Source organism: Pituophis catenifer, unplaced genomic scaffold (assembly GCF_029215685.1).
Source record: "Pituophis catenifer annectens isolate HBS135680 unplaced genomic scaffold, rPitCat1.0.hap2 SCAF_1, whole genome shotgun sequence".
NCBI lineage: Eukaryota > Metazoa > Chordata > Lepidosauria > Squamata > Colubridae > Pituophis > Pituophis catenifer.
Window position 1 is genome coordinate 213,088,782 of NW_027256881.1, and position 18,425 is coordinate 213,107,206.

The window sequence follows — 18,425 nt, forward strand, 5'->3', positions numbered from 1 at the left end:
GAAAGGTCGTAAAATGGGGCAAAACTCACTTAACAACTGTGTTTTGTTTTGTTTTTTAAATGTGATTTATATGCCGCCCTTCTCCGGAGACTCAGGGCGGCTTACAATGCGTTAAGCAATAGCCTTCATACTTTTGTATATTTATACAAAGTCAGCTTATTGCCCCCACAAACTGGGTCCTCAATTTACCTACCTTAGAAAGGATGGAAGGCTGAGTCAACCTTGAGCCTTGGCGAGATTCGAACCTGCAGTAATTGCAGGCAGCTGGTCTCAATAACCAGCTTAATAACAGGGTGCCTTAGACCACTGTACTACCAAGGCTCTTTTCCTGTTGCTTAGTGTTGCTTAGCAACAGAAATTTTGGGATCAATTATGGTCATTGGTCGAGGCGTACCTTTATGGGAGTTCAGCTCTCAGCACCCCAAATACGGATACAAGGCTTATTAATACAATAATATGCAGTCTGGAGTGAAAGCTTACTTTTGATCTCTGCATAATTATGACAAATAGAAGCCTCTTGACATATGGGAAAATTTGGCTTAATAATAGTTGGATGGCAAAGTTTCAAATGCCACTTTCTCTATGCTGCCCTCTTTTTCCATCAGCTTATCTTTATGACCCTGCATCCCACTGCACCAGGCTACTTCTCCTAACACAGCCAACTGTTAGAAAGCCAACACTCTCTACATCCATGTCCATAAGAGATAAGATTGACTTATACGCCTTGTCCAAGATTGATATTCTATCAAAGTTGATTACAAATAGACATGGGGCTGCAATGATTAGAATGCAATATTACTGGCTAACTCTGCCTACAGCTAGGAGTTTGATCCTGCCCGGCTCAAGGTTGACTCAGCCTTCCATCCTTCCGAGGTTGGTAAAATGAGGACCCAGATTGTTGGGGGCAATATGCTGACTCTATAAACCACTTAGAGAGGACTGTAACGCGGTATATAAGTCTAAGTGCTATTGCTTAACAGAAAAAGCTCAAGCTTGCCAATACTCCAAGTGTGACACAAGTGACTCAGTTGCAGCATAGCTACACTATTCCTCAAGGGAAAGTCAAGGGTACTTCTTCAAGTCTGCTGAGAGGGATCTAGGCTTTGCCAATGTGCTCTACCTGGCCTGGCATCCTAGTCAAGGGAGACAGGGGTGATCTTCCTTGGGAAGGACCACCTTTGCCAAATAGCGTTGCCAGAGCTCTCGACACCCACCTGATCATGGCAACAAATCTTTGTGTCCCCAAGGGTGAGTGAGTGACTATGTTTCAATGTCATGCCAAGTCTGTTTCCCAGAAAGGCAAATGGATAATTTAGGACTTTTAAAACTCTGAGAAATGTTTATTTTGAGGTTGGGATACAACAACTGGTTTAGCACATATACACTGTTTTTTCTTCATCTCTGCTTGAAAAAATGTATCTCAGTGAGAATTAACCAGATGAAACTTAGCAGGGTTAATGTCCTTTAAAACAATTATCTCTGCTGTTTTCATCCCATTCTGCCAAAAATGAAGCAGCTGCAGGCTTTTGGATGCTTTCACATTATAGCCTATGGACATATTTTTAAAAACTGAGCTTGAATGAAATCAGACTGGTGTTGAATTTCAAACTCAAATAAAATCAAATCAAATCAGGACTGATTTGCAAGAGGCCTCTTATCTAGAGCCACCCTACACATTACATCAATGTTGTCTCATCTATGCCTTTTCTTGATAAGCTAGAGCTTAAGTTTCTATAATAAAATATTGCATGTTAAATTCTAAGATGAGTGTTACTTTGTTTTAATCTTCTACCAAAATAGTCCCAAAGGTACTTTTCCAAAAGGCAACTGGACTTGTTTGGGTTTTTTTTTTTCCTTTGAAAACATTTTGCTTCTCATCCAAGAAGCTTCTTCAGTTCTAACCGCTAAAGCACTTTTGGGACAGCCATGACTTGGATAATTGAGATTCTCTGTAGACATTCTACCAAAAAAGTTTGGTTAATGTTTTGGTGGCTTTACATATATTGATAATCCTTTCTTGGGACTCTGGAAAACTACCTTCCTGTAGGAGCATTGCCTTCTGGAATGAGGTTTCCTCCAAAATTTGAACAGCTCCTGCACTACTGAGATTTCAAAGGGTCTTAAAAACTTGTCTTTGTCCATACTTTTGAAGAGGATGATTGATACCCCTTGTTTCCTTTCTCTTCCTCTCTGTCATTCTTATCCTTTTTAAAATATTTTAACAATTGTAAGTCCTCAGGAATCAGATAGCATAATTTTAATAAAATATTAACTTGATTGTTCATACAGTCAACCAGATGTTTAGACTATATTTGGCACTTTTATCCACCTATTGAGTCTTTCCCAAGGACCTGTTGTTGTTGTTGTTAGCTTTGATATATCCTGATAAGTAGCCACTATACATAACAACATGTTCTAGATACTACATGTGATACCACCATGCGTAAGCAATTCTTATCATTTTACATTTTGTTCCAGGTACTTTGGAAGGTCCTGAAAGACAGGGATTTGTAGCAAGATGCCCTAAAGATTTTCTTTGATCTTGGGAAAGAGAAGTGAACATTAAAAGAACAAAACAAAACAAAACTCAGATTATTTGGACGGTTGTCCCTTAACTAAGTATATAAATTTAAAATAAATAAAATAAATAAATAAAACTGGTAAATGATTAGCTACCTCTCCCGATCATCAAATGGTGGATACCAAGAGAATATAAAAAGCTTTATCTTAGAGAATGAGATAAACAAAGTTCTAAAAGTGAATGCATGGAATTGTTGAGATTGATAAAACACACTATCTTTTCCTCTCAACAATGAATGAAGAAACCCCTTTAAGAACCTTGCCATTGGGTTGCAATATGTTGTCATAAATGTCATGCCTTCACTACAACTGTTGTTATTTCCCTCTGACTTGCATTTTCATTATTCTGACACTTCCTTCTCCATCCATGAGTATACTTATAACATTCCCTATACCCAATTGTGTGGACTGTAATCCATAAAAGTTCATACCAGTTTGCCAATCACCTAAACAGAGGCAACTCCAAAAAGACAAAGAACCATAATATTGTTGAAATCTCCAGGAATTTAACAAGTATATGTAAGAATCTCTCCCTCCCTCCCTCCCTCTCTCTCTCTCTCTCTCTCTCTCTCTCTCTGTGTGTGTGTGTGTGTATGTGTATGTGTAGTGTGTGTGTGTGTGTGTTATGGATGTGCTTTCCCATCCAGGCTTTGTTTAAGATTGCATTATGGTGATCAGAGCCTTGCTGAGCCGAAGCTTACAATCACAATTATTTCAATAGCCTGCAGATTATAGAACTGTAGAATGTATCTGGTGTGTTATATTAGAATGGTGAAAGCAATATTGATCACAGATTTCTCTACTGCCTTACATTTCCTATCTTATGGCCTTTGTCTTGTCTCATGCTATTTACACCTACCAACTGAAATTCACATTCCTATGTAGAAGACTCTAGCACAATATCGGCCATTATCTCCAGAGATGTTGGATTCAAAGAGTTGTAAAACAAATTCAAAGTTTTAAATATATTAATATTCAGAACATTTACAGTCTTCTATCCTTCTGAGGTTGATAAAATGAGGACCCAGATTGTTGCGGGGCAATATGCTGATGTTATAAGCCGCTTAGAGAGGGCTGTAAAGCACTATGAAGTGGTATATAAGTCTACAGTAGTGGCCAAAATTGTGGAAACCTTTTGGAAAAAGTGTATTTTCTAAAACTAGATAATAACACCATTAACTCCATTTTTTTTGGAGTAGTACCATAAAATTATATATCAATGGAAAGATAATTTAATCAAGAATGTAATGCAATAACTTTTATGAAGGATTTGCTATTAAAATAGCAGTTACAGTATAAAGAAGAAAACTGAAACATGTAGAAAAAATGAGATATACAAAAATTATCACATCAGTTAATACTTAGTTGGGTAACCTTTAGCATAAATTACGGCCTTACAATGTCTTCCCATGGAGTAAACCAAGTTTTTTAGTTCTGCAGCTGTTATAATGTGAAACCAAGATTGAATGATTGCTTCTATTAACTGGGTTTTATTGCTGGGTCGCTTCTGACTAACAAGTTTCTTTAGTCGGCTCCATAGATTTTCAAATTGGGTTAAGATCTGGGCTATTCCCAGGCCATTCCAGCAGTGGAATATGATTATCTTGAAACTCCACAAAAAAGTGGTGTTATTAGCCATCAAATCTTAAAAATACACTTTTCCCAAAAGGTTTCCACAATTTTGGGCACTACTGTAAGTGCTCTTGCTATTTATGGTTTTACCTTTTTAATGATGTGAAACTAGTGTAACAATTTTCAAAAGCACGACAAATGATATTAGGGACTGAGAATGCATCCTAATTTATCTTGATAAAATTTAGTAAGTTTTAATGCCCTTTATTAGTGAGGAGAGTAGGGATTCATATGTCTACACTGATTGCACTTGTAATTTAATAAATTCCAGATGAATTACTTTTCTGAAATATCAATAATATGAAAGAGGGATTTTCAAAAAAAATCTCTATGGGCAATGGGAAATGTTACCCTCATGTGAGCCACAATGTGAAAAAAAAGTGATTAAACAATTTAAATGACAATAGAGAGTTCATGAGGAAGAAATATTTAATTATTTCTCGAAGAGATCACTAAAAGAAAAAGAAATGAAATCATGTTCCCCATTTATACATTGGAATGAATCTGTGTGGCCACTGGGTGTCATCCTTGATTCAAATGAGGATTAAAGACTTTCCAGAAGCAGCATATCACTAACAGCTTCTACAGCAGTTAAATTCTACTCTATTTGATTGTATGGCATAGAGCAAAATGTTCTGCATTTAAATCAGCTACAAAATGGAATACTATGACATAGACAAATTTAGTTTTGTCTCAATGCCTTACTGGGTGACCCGGTGATACTCAGTGGAAAATAAAAAGAAGCAGATGACAAAGATCTTGAACATTAGGAACTAATATGCCAAATCTCAAGACTAATCCATAAATAACACTAAACAGGCTAATTTGGAAGACTGCAACTATAAACCATTTTAACTTCATTTGCTTCCCCCCACCCTTTTTTTTTTGTACTGTAATTCTCTGTGATATATTGAGACTGCCTAATGCAGGTTATAGAACGTTGATGGCACCATAACACTGTTCTGTATGTGAACAATCGTACTTTATTGGTTGAATTCTGTCTGCCATAAGAATGGATGAAAGGTTATTCCCCATTGTAAACCTAGAACCAAAACAAAAAATTCTTTATGCTGAAAGAGCAGAGCATTGACTAATGCTGCAGATCCCAGGATTATATCTCTCCCGATTCTAAAGCATTCCTTCAATTTGCTATTAAACAGCATAAGGAACTTGGAATCTGCAAAAAAAAAAAAAAAAAAAAAAAAGACTCACACTTCTTTCTTTACCATTCTCAGCATTTTACTGAGCATTAAATCTGGATTCAGCCCTTTGTATTTCATTACATTTTGTTTTCTGTATGGATGACCTAGTTTTGTTTGTTAAAGACTGCACATGCTATATCTGCAATCCCGTGACTGGCATTACTGTACTTTTAGAAAATATGAGGGGCGGGTGGGAGAACCTTGTTTCTCTAGCTGAAAGCTAGTTTCCTATATATAGCGACAAACTTTTACTTCTTCTGCCAAATTCTCTTTGGATTATACAACCAGAAGGACTATCTCTTACAACCTATTCTCCACGGAGTATTGTAAGTATCATAACCGCAGGACTGAATAGCTGCTCTCACATTAAGGCTATAAGGAGAATTTATCATGCAAAATAATAGATTTCACAGGGAGAGGGAATGTGCAAATTTCAGAGGTTATCCTATAAATTATGTTTCAATATGATTCATGCCATGAATGTTTAGACTACCATGTAAATAGTACAACCCTACATCACAAGTTGGCGAGCAAAAGAAATTCTCTCCTGTTTCCCCCCCCCCTTGATATCAGGGGATTATATTTCAGGTACAAGCAGGACAAATACTGGAACACTCTAACCCTTTCTGTCATTCTAATGTTTATCTCTGTCTCACTCCCAGTGACTTTGCTACCCTTTTTACTCTCTCACATTCACACAGACACTAGGAGTGAAGGAAAATAATAAGATATGTTATCCTGTAACAAGGCTTTAGAGAAGCAGGAGATGCTAGCACATCTTTTACTATAGCTATAATTTCCTTGTTGTGTGCAGATTTACCACATCAGGTGTGCGACTTTTTAAATTCCATCATACTAGATCACAACAACCCCAAGGCAGCAGGCCGTCTTTCTACCTTGTGTTCTACAAAACAAAGAATCTCTGTGGCTTTTGCCCATTGTCTTCTTCCCATACCCATTTCACTCCTACAATATGAAACATGAACCATATACCACACTTCTATCAGACACATTTGGGAAATTATTCATTTATTTAGTGTATGGCACATGTTAGCCGGGGAATAAGCAATCCGGGGAGGTTTCTTTCCTGTCCCTACATGGTTTATTCGCTCACGGGAATCAAACCACTGAGCTGCCGACCTCAGCAGAGCACAAGCTCAGCATCTTACCACGTGAGCCACCAAGGCCCCCCACACATTTGGGAAAGGGAGGCTTCTGACTTTCAATTCCAGGAACACAAACATAATAGGGAAAAGCTAAAATTCTTGTTACATTGCAGTTTTGTTATCACAGCTGTAATCTTCACAAATCAGGTCCCATTAAACAAAGAGTTATTTAAGGAAAAAAATAGAAGACTATATTAACTGGTAAATCTTCCTGCCTCCTCCACAAAGTCTATATAGAATAGAGAAAGTAGTCTTCTTGATCAAGTACTTCTGCAACAACTGGCATCTACTGCCCTTTCGTTCAAGCCAGATGAATAAAGAGCTTGATTCTTCATGGTAAGTAAGAAAACAACACACTGATTAGCAACGTACGGTACACAGGCAGTCCTCACTTAATGACCTCTCGTTCAGTGACTGTTCAATGTTGATGGTGCTAGGAACGAGTGGAACTTATGATTGGTCCTTGGAGATCCAGCCTTCGCAGCATACCCATGTGATCACAATTCAGGCACTTGGCAACCAGATCAAACTTACAATGGTTGCAGTGTCCTGCAGTTACATGATATTCTTTGCAACCTTCCCTGCTCACTTCCCAGGAAAAAAGTCAACTGGGAAGCGGGCAGGGAAGGTCACAAATCACTCTGGTTAAGTTTCCCACCCCCACCCCCTGCTCTTCCTGAGCACTGCCCTACACTCTCCTTTTCATAGCTTCCCTACACTCACATGGATCCATGCCCTCCTTTCCTCAACCTTCCCATGCTGGCACTGATCCCTCCTTCCTTTGGCCTTCCTCTGCTAGTGCACACCTATGCTCTTGCCTCGTTGGTTTTCCTGTGCTTGAGCTGCATGGCAGTAACTCACATGCTGCTTGCATCAGGCTTCCTCCATGTTCGTGTGGCAACGCCACACTCCTTACCTGAGACTCTTCACTGCTTTCCACTTAATGACCCACACATATCTTGGGGTTACAATGGCAATCTGACTGCCTCGATTGCTGTTGTTAAGCAATGTGGTCAAGTGATGTTGTGCTTTACAATACCCTGAGCAATGGCAATCACTATGATCCCAATTGCCATTCTAACCTGAAGATGTGCAGAAGAGAAGAGCTGAATTTATATTAAGCATATGGAGTTATGTGTCTCTGACTCTCTGTATTAAAATGCTCAAAATGGTATGATCTTCCTGCAACTGAAAAGTGATCTGAATTTATCTGAATGCTTGAGCATCACCTAATACTGTGTAATCACAGGATCATTCCAAGAAGTTCTACACTCCCTTAAAGAGATTTTGCAGGGTAGGAAGCTTAGATCTTCACTCAGATCTTTCTTCTCTGTGCAAATTTCTTAGAACAATATTGTAATTGTGTAATGTTTCATGATTGCTTGACTATTTCACAAAATGCTTGTTTTCAACTTGTGCAAAGACAGTCTTTTACTACTGTGAACATGTGCAAGATATACTAAGTGTGTGTGTGTGTGAGAGAGAGAGAGAGTCAGACAGACAGACAGATCTTGGCACTTCATGACATACAAATTCTATTACAACTTTAAAAATGCAGTTTTTGAAGAAACAAAAAGTTGTGATTTGATGTTAATGCCTTATTTTACTGCAGTAGAGAGAGTCAGAAGTCAATGTTTCCTTTTCTTTTTTTCCCCTTACCTTTCCTCACTTCTCTTCCTCCCCACCGTTCTCCTATTTACTTTTGTAATTTGTATCTTATTTTATATTATAAGTAAAAAAAAAAGTTAAACCTAAAAATGCAGTTTTTAAAGAAATGCTTCCATTCTTCATCCAAAAGGCAGAAAAATATGCCCCCTTCATAGGACCACATCATAACCCATGCAAACGTGAGGTTTATATTTATCAACACTTTTATAAGTAGAGACCAATGAATTCAGCAAAGGTTAATATTACAATATATTGTCTAGAATGATACTTACGCTGGTTTCATAGTCTTGGAATGTTTCTCATGAATGTAAGCACCAGCTAGACCCCCAGCTCCAGAATTCAGGTACTGTAAGATGGAATTCCTCATTTAAACATCCTCTTGATTTCATCATGCACAGAAAGCAAAACAAGGTGTTTTTTTTCTTTTTTGGAGAGTACTGTCATATTGTGATGTAAATGTGATCCAAATAACTATGAATGGAGGACCCTTAAAAATAGGTTGTTGCTGTTCAGTTGCTATGTTGTGTCCGACTCCTTGCCACCCCATGGACCACAGCACACCAGGCTCCCCCTGTCCTCCACTGTCTCCTGGGGTCCACTCAAGTCCATGCCGATTGCGCTGATGATATTATCTAACCATCTCATCCTCTGGAGCTACTTATAATTGTCCTTCACTCTTTCCCAGTAGCATATTGGCACTTTCCGACCTGAGGTGTCCTATCTTTTAGTCTTTTGATACTGTCCATGGGTTTTTCTTGGCAAGGATACTAGAGAGGGTTGCCATTTCCTTCTCTAGTGGACCATGTCTTATCAGAGAGCTCTCCACAATGACTGGTCTTGGCTGGTCCTGCATGGCATAGCTCATAGCTTCTTTGAGCTGCGCAAACCCCTTCGCCATGACAAGGCAGTGATCCATGAAGGGACTATCTATTCAGTTTCTAGCCTTTCTTTAGATTGAGAAAGAACATTTAAAATGTATCCTTCAAGTTCTGCTGTGCATCAGTAGAATTTTTGTTTCATACTAATTTATGGAAAGTTCTCTCACTCTCATTTTTGGACTCGTACTATTTTTTATCCATTTTTACTGATAAATCATTTTAATTAAGTGCACTATTCATTATCCTACTCAACATGTAAAATATACCAAAAGTTGTGTGAAATAAATAAAGGGTTATCCTCTCTGACATTTAACCAACTGTTCCATATTGGCTCTGAGTTTGTGCAAGAGCAACCAAAATTAATTATTACTAATTATTTCGAATGATAAATATATGCTCACCTTGTAAGAACACCAGCAAGCGAAGTCAACTCCCCACTCATGTAAATGTAGTTCTACGTTGCCAACAGCATGGGCCAGGTCAAATCCAACAAAGCAGCCCTTTTAGACAAATAGATGTCATCATGTTTCTTTACATTTTTACTGAACTTTTAAAAAATATACTTTTTTTTTACAACTTTTACACAATTGTTAAGAACTTAAATATTTAAAAACAGACATATTAGCCGTGATGACTTGAACTTAGAAACAGATGAGGTAATGTTCCAAAAGTGCTTTTTCCAAATGGCAACAACATTTAGCTTCTCTGAACCTAATACATGTTATTTTATTGACTTGGAAGTCCATGTTGAAAGAAAAATCTTTTTTTAGATAAAAGTCAGATTTTCCCACCCAAAACTATACAGTTAACTTATCTTTACGTCTGCCTAATTTTCATGGATCCTAAGAACCCCCTTTTCATTTATTTTGAAATATTTCTAGCATTTCCATATTGTGAAAACATGTTCACCCCAAATTGGAAATAAATTAAGAGAAGTGTTTAAAAAGTGCTAAAAATTCAGCTTAGTATATTTTTTCCCATGACTTCTATACACATTTCACTTCTGAAACTGAAAGACGATGTAAAATACAAGCTATGGTTTATTTATACAAATTGCCACTTGATGGCAGTATGTTTAAATAAAAAAATAGCAGCAGAAAAATAAAATGTTGAAAAATACAGTACATTTTTTGTATGGACTACACACTGAAGAATATTTTACATATTCTTTAAAAGCCTTTATAAGTATGGTGGGAGGATGAACAGCAAGGGCATAAATTCTGAAATCTTTTCTCAAATAAGAACACAAAGACTTAGGAAATGTTGGCTTCTGTCTTTTTCGCCATCTAAATTATTAAAGCCGTATTTCAATATATTAACTCTACTTGGCTGTATCTCCCTCTCTGAAAATAATTGCATTTATAAGTGCAACATGCTAATTCTAATGAAGCCACTAATGAGGCTGCCAGCACAGAAAAGTCCTTTCAGGGTGAAAGGACAAACTTGCAGACTGTGTAAGTTTCAAAATAAAGCTGAAAATGATAGATTAAAAAAAAAAATACAAGTGGGAAAATTAAACACTGCTGTGTGCTATTAATGGATATTTTTTTAGCCAGAATTAATTGTCATCAAACTGGAATGGTGGGTTTTTTTCCAGGTTAGAGGTATCTCAAAGAGATGGATTCCAGTGGTTTTTCAACCCCTTTTTATTTTTTGGGGTGGGTTGGAACTTTGTGGCTATTAAAGGTAAAGAACATTGAGTGCTGAATGTCCCAAATGCTTCATATTGCTGTTCTCATCCTTATATTTACAAACCTTGATGCTGAAATGCCAGCAGCATTTTGGTTGCTTTAGTGGTGGTGGTTGAACTTCTGTTGGTTCTATCCTTAAATTTGCCTTGGTATTAATTGAGACATTAACTACTGAAGTAAAAGACACTTTAATCTATCTGTCTGTCTGTCTGTCTGTCTGTCTATCATCTATCTATCTATCTATCTATCTATCTATCTATCTATCTATCTATCTATCTATTTGACCTTGCATTAAAACAAAAGTCTTTAGAATGTATCACAAGAATGTTTAACAGTAGAGGAAACCTCAGAATTAATAATAATATTTACCAATATACCAATAGCTCATATGGAATAGATTTGCTAGTCACTAGGCAAAGAAATTCATACAAAATTTAGCATACTTCACGTCAGGATTAAATTGAGCAGGGCTATTTGTTAAATACTGTTAGGAAAGGGGAACAACCCAAAATTTCTATCCTATGATAATAAATCCATTTGGATTAAGTAAGTAAAGTATTTCTGACAGAACAGAATATCTGTAGCTGTGGGTTGAACTAAATAAAGTAGTTGTTCATCTCTACATCTATAAATTGTTTACAATAACTATTCCTGAGAAATGAGGAAGGAAGGGAGGGAGGGAGGGAGGGAGGAAGGGAGGGAGGGAGGGAGGGAGGGAGGAAGGAAGGAAGGAAGGAAGGAAGGAAGGAAGGAAGGAAGGAAGGAAGGAAGGAAGGAAAATAAATGGTTATAAAGAATAAGAATAAATCAGAAAGAAGACAAGATCTGAAGCTGTACTATAGCATGCCTCTTAAGCAGTACTACACAATTTACAGGGAAAACAGTACCAATAACAAAAGCCGGACAATTGGATGGTGATGGGATGTGTTTGGAATTAAACCAGCCACATAGTAAATTCATGTCATGCCATGTCTAGAGAATAAGATCTGACCAGAAAATATTGACTGAGTTGTACAATAAAGATGGAGAAATAAGTTTGAGATGATTTTTCAAGCTTATTTAGTTCATTTAACATTTTACAATGAAATGTCTATGTGTATGCATCATAACTCTGGAAAGAAACTCAAGAAATGGATTTGAAAAAAATAAAAATAAAATAACTTAATTAGCAAATATCTGTCAATGAGTGACAATGATATTCCTTAAATCCCTCAGTGTAAGAGAAGCCTCTATATATTACATGTCTTTGTTGATCTCCTCTTCCTCCTCACACCCCCCACTCCCAGGTTCAGAATCAGGGCTAATACAAAACAAAAATACTGCATATTCCAGCTCTCATTTGGAGGTATACGAGAGATGTTTATTTCTTCAAGGCTGGACACTTGATTTTCATAATGCTAGATGCTTCTAGAATATATAATGCACAGGGACATGCATAAAGCAAAAGGAAAATGAACAAAACACTGTGTTCCAAACATGGGGTAGGCCAGCCTTAGCCAGAACATTCTGCAAAAACATTTTAAGTTGGTTGTGTTCTGACTGAAAATATAAACACGCCTATCATTCTATCCCTTGGTATTATGAAAAGCACAGAAAACAAATAAGAAATATTAAACCAAAGAGATTACAACCATGAAATACATAAATAGAAAACAATCTAGTCTGTATCGTCACTATCCATTCCTCTCCATGAGATACTATCCTTGCAAACCCTCATATCTTCCATCAGGTCCATATACTTCTCATTTCTCTTTTTTGGTGATGTTATTAAACCAAGATTTTCTTGGTTTTCCCCTACTCTTCATTCATTCTTCCTTCATGTATTTCTTTTGAGATTTAATCTTCGTTTATCACATATTTTCTCTAAATCAAAACATTGGAATTCTCCTTAACAAAGTTAACAACCAATTCCTCTGTAGTAACAGTAACAAAGTTGGAAGGGACCTTGGAGGTCGTCTAGTCCTACTCCTTGCTCATGCAGGAGACCTATACTAGGGATTCGAACTACCGAACTGCTGACCTTTCTGATCGACAAGCTCAGTGTCTTAGCCACTGAGCCACCTTAGCATTCACTCTTGCTACATTTCCCTTTGCACAGAAGAATAATAATCATATTCTTCTGTTAAGGTGCTTGACCTTCTTTCAAATACCTTAAAACAAGTCACACAACCATTCAACAAGCAGACCACTTTCATATTTTAATAATTCTGACCTTGGCTATAATAAATGAGTTAATCATTCCTCAGTTATCTATCTCCAACTTCACCTTTTAATGTTTTTACATTTATGATATCCTTTTTATTATTATTTTTCTTCTTTTGTTGTTGTTGTTCAGTCATGTCTGACTCTTTGTGACCTCATGGACTAGAGCACACCAGCTTCTCCCCCATCCTCTACTGGAGTTTGCCTAAATTCTTGTTCATTGCCTCAATGACATTATCTAACCATCTCATCCAATCCCCTTCTCCTTTTGCCTTCAATCTTTCCTAACATCAGAGTCTTTTCCAATGAGTTCTCCCTTCTCATTAGGTGGCCAAAGTATTTGAGCTTCAGCTTCAGTATCTGTCCTTCCAAAGAACAGTTAGGGTTGATTTTTTTTACAATTGACTGATTTGATCTCCTTGCAGACCAAGAGATTCTCAAGAATCTTCTCCAGAACCACAATTCAAAAGCATCAATTCTTTGGCACTCAGCCTTCCTTATGGTCCAACTCTCACAGCCATGCATTACTACTGGGAAAAACATATAGTTTTGACTACATGGACCTTTGTTGGCAAGGTGATGTCTCTGTTTTTTAATATGCTGTCTGGGTTTGCCATAGCTTTCCTCCAAAGGAGCAAGCATCTTTTAATTTAAGGGTTTTTTTTTCTTCTACACTAACATTTATAGCATTTATTTCAATTCCACTCTTCAATATATCACTATTATTCTCATACAAATCTCTGTATGATATTCCTTCCAGTCCAATTTATTTCATCGTATTTACTTTCAGTTCTGTTCACTCAACTGGAGGCTCCTTGATCAGACCTCTTTATCTACTTTTAAAGTATTTTTTTTAAGTTTCCACCAAACACACTTTCAGTTTTCAATGCCTCTTTTAATCTTAACAATTTTCCTTACTCTCTTTGACTTATCCTTTGCGACTAACTTTCTTCCGCTCTACACATTATGCAATAACTCTCTTACCCTCTGTTTTGCATTTTATAGGCGTTTTGTCCAAGAATCTTTTGTTTGTTTCTTATTTCCTATTAGCATTAACTCCACATGCTTCTATTGCACAGTGGAACATGAGATTTTCATCTGTTCCAAGCAGCTTCCATATCCTCTTGCTTTGCATCTATTTTCCATTCATTCCACTGTAAGAGCAAGTAACCTTCTAATATATTTTCCTGCTGAAGAAATATTTTCTTATTGCTGTTATTCAAATTTCAACCTAATTTCTTTCATGGCTTTTGTTGGAAACGTAGCCAAACTAAAATAATAATGAAGTAGACTTTTTCAATGAAATCTTTTAAGTGTCCACAGAACTGAGCCCAACAATGAACTGACAAAAAAGAACCTATTTCAATGCAGCTCATGAAAATATAAACAGTAAAAAACATATTTTTTCTGGCTACTGCTCAAGACTTTTTTTTAAAAAAAGATTGGACAACCATTTATCTGACATAGTATAGGGTCACTTGCTGAAGCAGGGGGTTGGACTGGAAGACCTCCAAGTTCCATTCCAACTCTATTATTCTATTCTAAAGAAAATTCACATTGAGAATGCACCCTTCTTTCACCTGGCAATCTGTCTGCAAAGCACAATAAGTAAAACAAAGCAACATAGTTTTTTGCATTTGGCAGCAGATAGCAACACTATCTGCAACGCATATGTAGTACATACATATTTTTGTATTGTACTGCATTGAATGCCAACAAAGCAACAAAATGGCCAATTTCCAATGCCATTTTTGGCAAAATTAGAAGTGGGTGTAGAAATAGAAGATCTGTCAGAAATAAACTGTTTCCATTCCTATCTTGTCTCAATCACCAGAAAACTATCAGAATTGTTCTTTCAAAATTCAGCATTTTGAGCATTGCGTACTTGGTATGATTTGTGCAGAGTTATCTGCAGGATCCCGAGATTGCATCCAAATGCACCATAACCTCCATTCTATCCATACATACTGTTTGCATTGTCACAGCACACAAACAAAAAGGACAGAGTTTATGGTATGTCACAACAGCTGGCCTTGACCTCCCTTTTTTTTTCATTTTAGAAAATTTAGGGATTCTAAAGATATAGAAGTGATATGCCTTTCAGAGGCCTACCACAGCCTTTTCCACTATTTAATCACCTAAACATTTGAAAAAAAAAATCATTCCAACACTTCAGCCTTAACTCTTCCTATGATATCATTTGTTATTTATTTATTGGATTTATTTATTGCATAATAACTAAGACTTTAAGCACTGAACAGCTCTCAAAACATAAAACAAGATAATACTAAGATCTAATTATGCAATTTAATAAGGATGAAATCATTCTGATGTCAATGGTTCCACAATAATAAATCTCCAAAGAACTTGGGGAAAATAATCCAGAAAGCCATGAGACTGCCACCTCAGGGGCCAAAGAGGCAATCTGCAGAAAACCAGAAGGCTAAGATGTGGCTCCCATCCCTTCAAATACGCTGGAACCCACATACTAGCTAATATTGTGTTGCAAAGTGTGAAATTGTTAAAGGTTTCTAAACTATTGGAGGATACTGTACACAAAGCTCAGAATTACAGTGAGAGGATTTTTATGTTCGTTCTGCTTGTTTTTCTTACAAGTGTTTTATTTTCTAATTAAGTAATGTTATCAGTGCAGTGAGAAGTTGGAGTGGGGTTTTCTGGCTTTTTAATGCAGCTCTATCCAAAGTGTCTTGATCAAGATTGTTGTAGATAATGTTTTTGATTGGCCTATCTGGCTTGCTTGGTTGTACTGTTTTATATTTGCTTCATTGTCCTCCTTTTTACTTTTAATGAGCTAAATCTTCAGTTTGTTCAAATAATGTCCTAGAACTTGATTGCTTTTCTTTTTCTTTTCTTTGTCCCTTCTCACAACATTTTTCAAACCTTTAACAACCCTCTTTTTGTAAAGCCAGTCTAGGAAAGTTACTCAGGTCACCCTGTTTAGTTTGTTATATGCAAATCCTTTTTTCATCTTAATCAGACAGTCTCTTTTGCATACATAGTAATACAGCATCTTTTTTCCATGTTATTCTTATAGAAATCCACTTTCAACTGTTTCCTTACCAGATACAACCTGCTCCTCTTCCTTAGATACAGCAATCTACATATAGAGGCAGAGACTCTTAAAATTAACTTCTGCGTCTATTGTTCAAAAATATCCTTCAATATGTTGAATATTAAAATACTTTGCTCTATTCTGTTTCAATAAGTCAAATTTAAATGTTCTTTTCTTTTAATTACAGCCTTTAGTTCTTTCTGGTTCTCTCTCATCTCCAACTTTCAAAGTCTCATCCTACATTTTTTAAAAAGAGAATTAAAAACAAAAGCATTTTCTCATGGGATGGAGTCTTATAATTAAAATCTTATTTCAAATCCACCTGAACCCTTAGTTCATTTACAACTTACTAGAATCAAAGTTTTAACCAACCTTTTGCTGTTTATTCCAAAATTATTTTATGTCCTTAAACTTGTAGTTAAAACTTCTTTTACAAAGGATTGAAGGAAACTCACCCAGCATTGTAAAACATGTTGATCCAAAGGTTTTAAAAGCTAAAAAGCAGTTAACAAGCAATTTCTGAAAGCAAATTAGAAAATGAAGGAGGCGAATACAATCGCTTTTTGAAAGACTCCAACCATGGTTTCAGCAAAGATAGTGTCAGGGTTCCAAGTAACACCCCCAACGAAAGAAGTCTCCGAGGCTTGAAGTTCCTCAAAATTCCATTTTATTAGAGATATCATATTGGCACATCTGGGAAAACCCGAATCTGAAAGCTTCCAAGTTTTCCCCACCCAAAGAAAAGTCCAAGTCCCTACCCAGCACCCATATGTCCATCACATGGTCCAATCAAAGTACTGTGCCAACTGGAGATGTCTCCCAACTCTAGCCCTCCAGGTGCAGGGCAAGTTATTCTTGAGTCTCTGAGAAAGGAATGTTATTATGACTATATATCACCCATGCTCCATATAATCCCCCCTCCCAGTTTCCCACAATAGTAAATGTGGCAGGCCTGAAGGCCCAATGGAAAAGATGGCTTCCAGGCCTGACAGATAGCTTTCTTTCATCTCCCAGAGAAGGAAACGTGCCACTATCTTGTGGGTAAACCCTCAATGATATAGTCAAGAGAGAACAAATTATGGAAGAAGAGCTATGCTATGTGAAAAGCTGAGGACTCATCCTCCCACATTTTTATGGAGAACCAAAAATACAAAAACCAGTCATACCACTCTGTCTGATTGATCTGCTATCAATGACTCTACCACACAACACAAAGAACCAGTGGTGAAATGTAAAATTTGTTACTACCGGTTCTGTGAGCGTGGCTTGGTGGTGGGAGTGGGGGTGGGGGTAATGTGACAGGATGGGCATGGCCAACTTTTTTTTTAATTTTTAAAACCATTTTTTCTACAACCTCTTAGCTGAAGAGGTTGTAAAAAAATGATTTTAAAAGACTCTGATGATCCCAGCTGAGTTGCCTGATCATCAGAGGCTTTTTTTTTTTTTTTTTACTTTTAAAAGCATTTTTTCGGCCGAAGAGGTTGTAGAAAAAATGCTTTTAATTTTTTTTTAAAAAAAGCCTCTGATGATTGCGTGGCTAAGCTGGGCATGGGGGGAGAGGAGGCAGGGATTTTTGCTACCGGTTCTCCGAACCACCCGCCGCCATTGCTACCAAATCGGGCAATCTGGTCCGAACCGGAAGCATTTCACCCCTGCAAAGAACCTACCAAAATCTCTTGAAATCTCATTGATGGGAGGGAACATGTTACTAATCCATCTTTACAGTGCCTTAAGAAAATCAAAGGCTTACTAACTAAGGAAGATATGCTTTCTAAATAAATTTGATGTAATTTTTAAAGTGTCTTTTTAATGAAAGGGACCAACCATCTATGTGCAAATTTTCCTAATCAATGCAACAATAGATTTGTCATTGTATTTAGAATGTGTCCTTCCCTTTCTCCACATGCTTTTTTTTAATAGTGTATGCACAGAGATAAAGCAAGTATTTACAATACCTTCTGAAATTCTGCTGACCTCGTGATAAGAAAACTTAATTGACTATTGTTCTTTCTGATCCCTGAGGTTAAAACAAATCCCAGAAATGTGTCCACAGAGCCTGTCTTTTTAGTAAATTCCCCAAGGCTGGGTCACTGAAAATGAGTTACCTCATGGAGGTGATATAGTCAGTAATCTGCCTGCTTCCTGTTCAACTGCTGAGCTGAATACGAATGGTGTCAGCATCACCAGAAATTCACACATCAGTCTGGGTGAAGAAAAATGCAGCAAAATGTGACCAAGCTGAGGAAAAAACAACTACTGGATCACTTGCTGAGGAAACATACCATGGTTCTTTTCTTACAGGGACAGTTAAAAGATTATTTCTAAAACATTAA

General features: G+C 36.9%; 1 protein-coding gene across 1 annotated transcript in view; it reads right to left on the reverse strand.

The window, feature by feature from the left end:
- Positions 1–18,425, reverse strand: part of KYNU (kynureninase) — a 114,936-nt gene that overhangs the window by 24,108 nt on the left and 72,403 nt on the right. The window contains exons 8-9 of the mRNA XM_070957015.1: positions 9,528–9,626; positions 8,521–8,594 (exon numbers count right to left, since the gene is read on the reverse strand). Coding sequence (XP_070813116.1) covers positions 8,521–8,594; positions 9,528–9,626 — 173 coding nt within the window. The remainder of the gene's footprint in view (positions 1–8,520; positions 8,595–9,527; positions 9,627–18,425) is intronic.